Genomic DNA, 8,334 nt, shown 5'->3' on the forward strand with positions numbered 1-8,334 from the left:
GACTTACATTGAAAGAGACTTCAGCCATATCAAGAGACCAAAATAACTTGGGGATTTACTGTTCTTTAGTAAATCAAGTCTGTTTGGCTGACTTTCCTTTTGTCCATTTCTATTTCCAAGTTTCTATTTAACATGATTTTGCAGCAATAAAAAGTCATTCAGACAGTTCTCAGATTATTTTTGATGTGTAGCCGACACATATGACACAGAATCAGCCAGTAAATGTTTGACCAGATGTGAAAACTTTTAATAGGTTTAAAGAAAAAGACACTTCAAAGTATCACCTCTCATATGTCACATACTAGTAGGTCCTTGGGATCACATGTCAAACGCCTCATGTAACAAACAATATAATAATGTGATAGCAACACAAAACGCACATCTTTTAGTACAACTTTGCATTAGGCACAAGGCGGGAGGGAGTTGTGTTACAGTATCATCCTTTCCTTAAAATTTATCCCAAATATCTCTGAGTGTTTACAGCTCGACCCTGGACTGGGACCAGTTTCAGATAAACTCCAGTTAAAGGAACCGTACACCCAACAATGTAAATCCTACTTAATCTTACTCATATTGTTACAAACCCATGAGTTTTCTTTTTTCATGGAACACAAAAGGAATTGCAATGTTATTTCAATGGTGACTGTTTATATTTTGAAGCTTTCAAGCTACAAAAAGCTTGAAAAAGCCTCATAAAAGTAGCTTGTATGAGCGTGCTATGTTCCAAGTCTTCTGGAGCCAAATGATAGTTTAGTGTGCAGAGATTTAAATACTTATTCACTGAAAATCTTGACATCATTTGTCCTTCGTGAGAGTTCATGAGAAGTCGGATTCATTGTTCTTTTGAGTTGAATCAATTGATCAAGTTCAAAAAACTGATTCGAAATGACTGTTTCAGTTCTCAAGTTTAACTTGGTGACTCAATGGACTTACATTTCGGTCTGTTCATCACACAAAGCTATCAAATGGCTTCAAAAACCTTTGAATATAGCACACAAGTCGAACGGACCACTATCATGATGCTTTTGCTTCATTCTTGAAGTCTGAAAGTTTCAGTCCCCATTCATTGTAATGACATGGAAAAGAGCAACCACAAAAAGTATTCACTTGAATTTCATTGATTGTATGAAACAACATGAGGGTGAGTAAATGATGACAGATGTACCATTTTTGGGTGAACTACTACTGTAAAACATCAATGACATCATTGTACTAACTGGAACACCTAAATAACATCACTGAGCTGAGATCAGGTCAGGTCATACAGGATTCTGGGAAGAAACAGTTTTTGTCCTTCCGAACCGAATCCTAGGTGTCCGTTTACATTTGGTTAATGGTGATGTCACAATGTTTTACCCATTTCATGACATGACTTCCTGGAGCACAACCTGCACTGATCTCAGAGCTCTGGTCACTGCAGTAATGCAGACATGCAGTCGAAGTGGCCCAGGTTCTGGCAGGACTTGAGCCAGCGCTGTATGTTGGCAGGTGCAGAGGTGCTCTGGCTGGCTTGCAGAACGCAACAGGCACACACAATGTCGGCAAGTGAGAACTCCTGACCCAGAAGCCATGGCGAATGATCCAGAGCCTTGTTTAGTGACCCCAGCACGGCTGCTCGCTCCTTATTGCCCCCCTCAGCCAGCTGGAAGACTGCTGTATCGATCCAGCAGTCCATTTGAGTGACGGCGATGGGGTCTTGTGGTGCAGCGGCCAAAAGACGGTAGAGGAAGCGAGCGACGTTGGCCTCGCCCTCAATGGGACACATTTTCTGTGTGTTGAACTTCATCTGCAGTTTTGACACTGAACGGAGACAGATGGCACAATTATTAACATGTTGGCTAAACTAGAAACAACTGTGGCTACTTTGACTTCAAGGGCTCTCACACTTTTTTGACTAATCAATTTCCATGATTTTTTCCATGACCATATAAAGGCAGCTTTATGTTTTCATGGTGTTGCTTGAAAAATGTAATAATAACCTTTTATATTGTCACTGTGCAAATGGCAATTTTTTTTAAATCTTGAAATAAGTTGACAGTGCATCTTTTTTCCACCCCTTTTGACCCATTAAGTTCCATGATTTTCCCATGAATTTACATATTTTTTTTCCAGGTGTTTGAATTATTGGATCAAGATATATATATATATATATATATATATATATATATATATATATATATATATATAGCCTATATCAACACCTATGGGCACAAACCCACCTTCGCTGGATGATTTGTAATCATGATTTCTGGCCAGCATCTCTTAACACTCTCATATATAGATATATCAGCCTATTTATAAGATTTGTGCATTCTATCAAATGAAATGACATTTTTAACTAAATTAACTTAAAATATTTATTTTTTATTTAGTTAAAGATTACTCATTTCAATTTGATGGAATTCTGTTATGAAACTGAAAAGCACAAATATTAATCAAATTCTTTTTTGAGAGTACAAAGAAGAATGAAACTGTAATCATTCGGTCAATTCAATTTTTTCTTTCTCTGAAATACTTGTATGTGTGCCCTGCACCCCAGTATGAAAAGCTCTGTGTTAATGAATCAATCAGATTTGTGAATCAGTCTGACCAAATCTAATAAGAACTGACTCAAAAGAATGAATCACTCACTAATCAGATTCACAAATCACTACGGAGCAAATTACTTTCCATAATCTCTACACAAGAGCAATATCTACCTGATAATTTAGAGCAGAGCCCATCCAGAAAAATGTACATTCACTATAGAATTTGCATGACTTTTAAAGATTGTATTAATTTGCATGACATTTTTAGGATTGGAAACACATTATATTTATTTGTTTTACTTGGAAGGACCCCTGAAATACATTACTAAGAGCACTATGGAGCTACATGGGTTGTGGCTGGAATGTTGATTTAATTTTATATAATTCAGGAAGACAGCAGTGGTTTCTCAAAAGCCTTTACTTTAAGACCCAGATGCATGCAACGTTTTCGGTGTAAAATAAAATTTTCCAATCCCAGCTTAATACAGAGACAAAAATAAGTAAGACATATATATAGGTTAATTTTGTGAATAAGGTGCCTCTGTGGCACTACGAAAATGCATTTGTTATGAGTGGACCCATCAATACTGACTCGATAACACTAGACTCGACCAATGGTGTGAGTTGGGGGCGGGACTACCTGTTTGTTCCATCAACATAGAGGAGTATCCAGAAAGCTGTTTGAAAACAACGTTTTATTTTGCAACAGCGTTCGATGGCGCAGAAACTAGACACTTCAGCTTTAAAGGGATAGTTGACCCAAAAATAAAAATTCCCTCATCATTTATTCACCCTCATGTCATCCCAGATGTGTGTGACTTTTTTCTGCTGAACACAAATTTAAGATTTTAATAACCAAATCTCAGCTCTGTAGGCCCATACAATGCAATAGAATTGTGACCAGAACTTTGAAGGCATCATAAAAGTATAGAAAAAATGACTTAAATATCATATTAGCTCAGAAGACATGGATTAAACCACTGGAGTCTTGTGGATTACGTTTATGCTGCCTTTATGTGCTTTTTGGAGCTTCAGTGTTCTAATCACCATCCCTTTCATTGTATGGACCTACAGAGCTGAAATATTCTTCTAAAAATCTTCAGTTGTGTTCTGCAGAAGAAATAAAGTCATACACATCTGGAATGACATGAAAATTTTCAGTTTCGGGTGAACCGTCCCTTTAAGTGCCCAACCCAATACCAAACCTGTAAAGTGTATTTAATGTAGTCTGGGTTGTATTGTCTTTCATGTTCATAGTTCATGGGTTTTTAGGATGAGGGCTTGTCATGTTGGTATCTGTCTTATTTAGCTAGCTTTGATTGGACGTGCATGCATTGAGGTCAATAACAAAAGGTATAGGAAGTATTTTCTCCTATTTATTTTGCACTCCTATCTATTAACGCTTTATTATTAACTCAGCATTATAAACAGCTTGCTCTCTTGTGTTAATGCTCTTTCTCACCATCTTTCCATATGAGGGTGAAGCCGAGCTGGAAGCGATGGCGGGCGTAGCTGTCTATGTGCCGCGGGCCCAGGCAGGTCAGCAGTGGAGGGGGTACGGCGGTCAAGGAGGAGTGGACGTGTACAGTGGACAGCACCTTGTACCGCTGGCACAGCAGTCCATGAAGGACCAGCAGAGACAGAGGAGGACTGGCGGGGTTGGCGTTAACCACAATATCCCTCAATGCGCCCAGGTCCTGGAGGGAGAATGCTTGTTTACTTCATTACACCACAAACTTGATTAACCGGATACACATGATAATACAGTTTTAGTCGTTAAGTCTGGAAGAGATTTGAAAAGGGTGGAATCCAACTAACCAACTCAAGAAGAACTTTTAAAGGAATAATACAGCAAAAAAATATTTCCCTAACAAGCAAGATGTTTTTCTGAATGTCCAAGCTGCTCTTTTCCATGTAGTAAAAGTGAATGGGTACTGGGGCTGTCAAGATCCAAAAATGACAAAAAGCACCATAAAAGTAGTCTTAAGTCAATTAAACATTTTGTGTGAGGAACTGACCCAAATTTAAGCAGTTATGTGCTGAAAATCTCCTGCAGCAGCTTTCAAATATAATTCTACAACGTGTGCACATTCAAAGTTGGCACCTCAAGAGAGGTCACCTTTGACGTCAATGATGATCAGTGACGAGACTCGCAGGAACCAATGCCATTTGCCACCACTGATGTATAGTCGTTGACAAATAAGCTTGTCTGGGATGATAAAAATAAGACATTTTTTACAAATCGAGTTTAAAACATCTGTATCAAGAATGCAGAAATATAATATTGTGTCCATGTTGGTTTCATACTAGGGATGGGCGATACCACTTATTTTCTTTTCAATCCTATACAAGTACTTTTAGGCCAGTATTGCCGATACCTCTAATAAATTACATTTTTACAAATTATTTTGATAAAATTTGTAACTTAAAATATTACTTTATTTTTTATATATATTTATAGGCCTAAGCAGAAAAGTATAAGCAACATATAAAACCCCATAGACCATAGATTAAACATAGATATTATTATATGGTTACTATTAATAATACCAAGTTACAATATGGTTACTACAATACTGCTGTAGCAAAACCATGGTTAATTGTTTCAAAACCTTGGTTACTGCCAACAAAAACAAAACATGGTTACTATAGTCGTGGTTACTAGTCATTGATAATATAATATTACTACAGTAAATCCATGGCAAGTTTTCATAAGGGTATAATTTATTAACGAGGATTACAGGTCATTATCAATGTTTTAACACCTCTGAATTTAAATAAGCCAGAAAGAATGGTCACACAAGCCCATTATAATACATGTCATGTCTTGGTTTGTCATTACTTGGTGTGAGATCATGATGTGTTTCTGTCATTACCTCAGGAATGCACTGTGACTGGAAGGGTGAGCGCCGTCTGCTGGTGCATTTTAGCATTTCTGCGCATCATGAGGAGTGGAAGTAAAAATAGTTCTGGTGCCATGCATCAATTCGCTCATATATTTATTCTTTTCCACTTCGAAGCTTATGAGATGCATTAATACTCATGTAATCTAAATAATAAGACCACTAGTTAAAAAATAAATAAATCAGGATCGATATTCTTGATACCACATCAGTATCAGAAGTATCAATACTTTAGGTAAGCATCTGAAGATTTAAAAAAATTAAAAATTTCACACAGTAGTAAGAATGGAAAGATGTCTTATCCATTTATGTCACATGTCAACAGAATGGTTACCTGCATGTTGGTCACACGCTGACTTGGTGGACAATAGTTTTTCAAATATGAATACATCTAAAAATAATAATAAAAGTATTCTCACTGTATTTTAAGAAATAATAAAATCTACATTTCAAAATAAATGGTAAAATTTCTTTTTTCAAGAATTTCAGAATTGTTTCATATTTATTTGAACATTTTTACATTAACCCCCAGAGGAAAAAAGTGAAATTACTTTGAAAGAAACTTTGAAAACATGTTCGTCATAGATGAGGGGTTAATTCAAGTAATTATTTTGCATGAATAGGATTAGGAAATGTGTTCTTTAATAACTTAAAGGGACAGTACACCCAAAAATGAAAATTCTCTCATAATTTATTCACCCTCATGTCATCCCAGATGTGTTTAACTTTCTTCTGCAGAACACAAATTAAGATTTTTAGAAGAATATTTCAGCTCTGTAGGTCCATACAACAAAAGTGAATGGTGACCAGACCTTTTATGGACCCACAATCACAAAGGCAGCATAAAAGTAATCCATAAAACTCAAGTGTTTAAATCCATACCATCAGAATTGATATGATAAGTGTGGGTGAGAAACAGATCAATATTTAAGTATTTTTACCATAAATATACACTTGAACTTTCAGATGTAAAAGTGAAAGTGGAGATTTACAGTAAAAAAGGACTTAAATATTGATCTGTTTCTCACCCACACCTACTATATCACTTAAGAACACATGGATTAATCCACTGGAGTACTTTAATGTGCTTTTTGGAGCTTCAAAGTTCTGGTCACCATTTAATTCATAAATGAACATACAGAGCTGAAATATTCTTCTTAAAATCTTCATTTGTGTTCAGCAAAAGAATGAAAGTCATACACATCTGAGTTAGTGAGAGAATTTACATTTAAAGTGAATTTTCCGACAGGTTGTGTAATGATCAGGGCTCACCTTGCCCAATAGGGAGTCCAGATCTGCTGTGTGTTTAAACACAGATGCAGATGGTCCATGTGAGAGTTTTGTGGCGTCCAGGTCTGCATCAGGAGTGGTCACTGTCTTTGAGACGCCATCAACAGTTGCCTTTAGTTCATGCAGTCTTTCCAAGATCTCGTCCTGACGAGCTTCCAGAGTTTTAAGGGCCGGATCCACTTGCCCATTCTGAAAAATACACAATAGATGAGATTGCTAAATCTGACTTCATGGCTTCCCTCCCAGACCGATCTCTGAACCAGTTTGAATGATTAAATACAATTGACTCAAAAGAATGATTCACTTCAATGATCAGTCAAGTTTTATTCTATATTCAGCATGATATATTTTCGGGCAGAGCATAATTATATTTCGAGCAGAGCATAATTAGAAAATATATACTTAATATAGAAATTTCCAAGACTTTTAAGATTGTCAATTTGCTCAAGACTTCTCAAGAACAGGAAAATAATGTTTTAAGATTCCCTGATATTCCCAAGTTGGTAAAGACTGTGGGAAGCATGAAAACAACATTCGGTTATTAGACAGCTCAATTTACCACGTCTTCATCATCCTTCCGGGTATGATCCATCCCCTTCAAGATGTTCAAAAAAGATTTTACCAATTCTCTGTAAAAACCTGAAGCTTTTGTGTTGCTTCTCTGAGAACAGCCAGCTTTCTGAAATAAAAAAAACTGCAGTGGAAGAACTGGAAGTTTAGTTCCAGGAAGTCAAACACATCAGGGCCAGCCTCTCATTCCACAGCACAAAGGCATGCCAAGATAAAGATATGCAGCTGTCAATCATGCCAAACCTGTCTCTCTGTCTGTGTGTGTGTGTGTGTGTGTTGCATCAGACAGACTGGTACTGAAGCAGTGCTGTCATAGCTTGTGTACATAAATGTTCCACTTGAGTGCTTGTGTAACTTACGCACTCTTTGTTTAATATATGTGGGGTCTGAATGCATTTATTTGATAATAAATGTATCAGTAATTTGATTACCTGGAGCGCGTGCTCGCTGCAGCTCATTCCCTGCGCGTGGATATTCGGTATCTTGTACATGCACGTTGGCAAATCAATCTTTATGTCACCGGGACTGACGGGATTTAACTGGTACATGGGCATGATGACTAAAAGCACGGAATCCGGAGGTGTGTTTGTTGTTGACGGGGGTTGTCGATTTCTCGACCTTCCATCTAGCAGCCGGCTAAACAGGAGCTGAGCGGTGAAAAGACGCCGTCGTACGTAATTTCCGTAGGTGAGCACGCACAGTGACGTCAGATATTGCTTATATTATAGTTGGGTGGAATTGAACTAAAATGATTTATTTCAGTGGTCATTGTGGTATATATGAAGATAAAGCTGATCTTTTACAATTGTTATTATTAATGGGGAAGTTTCGCGTTCATAAAATGGTTTTTAGCTTTGGTTTAAACATCTCCAATCATGATTCGGGGTACTTGTCATTGGACGGTTCAGTCAACCATGATTAATTTAATCCAGGAGTGAAAGTGTCCAATAACAGGATGGTTACTGAGATTTATCGAGTAGTATTCAGCTGGTCATGTGACTCCAAAATGGCAGCTCCCATGAGGGCGCCCCTGCCCCCCGAAG

General features: G+C 37.3%; 1 protein-coding gene across 2 annotated transcripts; it reads right to left on the reverse strand.

Annotated features, from left to right (window-relative positions):
- Nucleotides 1–230: 230 nt before the first annotated feature.
- Nucleotides 231–7,937, reverse strand: LOC127647719 (aminoacyl tRNA synthase complex-interacting multifunctional protein 2-like). 2 transcript variants are annotated; one of them, XM_052132151.1, is made up of 4 exons: nt 7,723–7,937; nt 6,704–6,910; nt 3,991–4,225; nt 231–1,800 (listed from the first exon to the last, which is right to left on the reverse strand). In XM_052132151.1, exons 1-4 carry the CDS (start codon nt 7,843–7,845, stop codon nt 1,412–1,414), a joined length of 954 nt encoding a protein of 317 aa, XP_051988111.1. In that variant the 5' UTR covers nt 7,846–7,937; the 3' UTR covers nt 231–1,411. The 2 variants fall into 2 exon arrangements, with proteins under 2 accessions (XP_051988111.1, XP_051988113.1); XM_052132153.1 differs by lacking the exon at nt 7,723–7,937 and adding an exon at nt 7,281–7,439.
- Between the last annotated feature and the right edge of the window lie 397 nt (nt 7,938–8,334).

Source organism: Xyrauchen texanus, chromosome 8 (genome assembly GCF_025860055.1).
Source record: "Xyrauchen texanus isolate HMW12.3.18 chromosome 8, RBS_HiC_50CHRs, whole genome shotgun sequence".
Lineage (NCBI taxonomy): Eukaryota > Metazoa > Chordata > Actinopteri > Cypriniformes > Catostomidae > Xyrauchen > Xyrauchen texanus.

Excerpts from the sequence above, each read along its gene's own strand:
- LOC127647719 (XM_052132151.1), bottom strand. The coding sequence starts at position 7,845 with ATGCCCATGTACCAGTTAAATCCCGTCAGTCCCGGTGACATAAAGATT. Across the intron at positions 6,911-7,722 it reads GCAGCGAGCACGCGCTCCAG|AATGGGCAAGTGGATCCGGC; the intron begins GTAATCAAATTA and ends TGTATTTTTCAG. Across the intron at positions 4,226-6,703 it reads TGGACTCCCTATTGGGCAAG|GACCTGGGCGCATTGAGGGA; the intron begins GTGAGCCCTGAT and ends TTCTCCCTCCAG.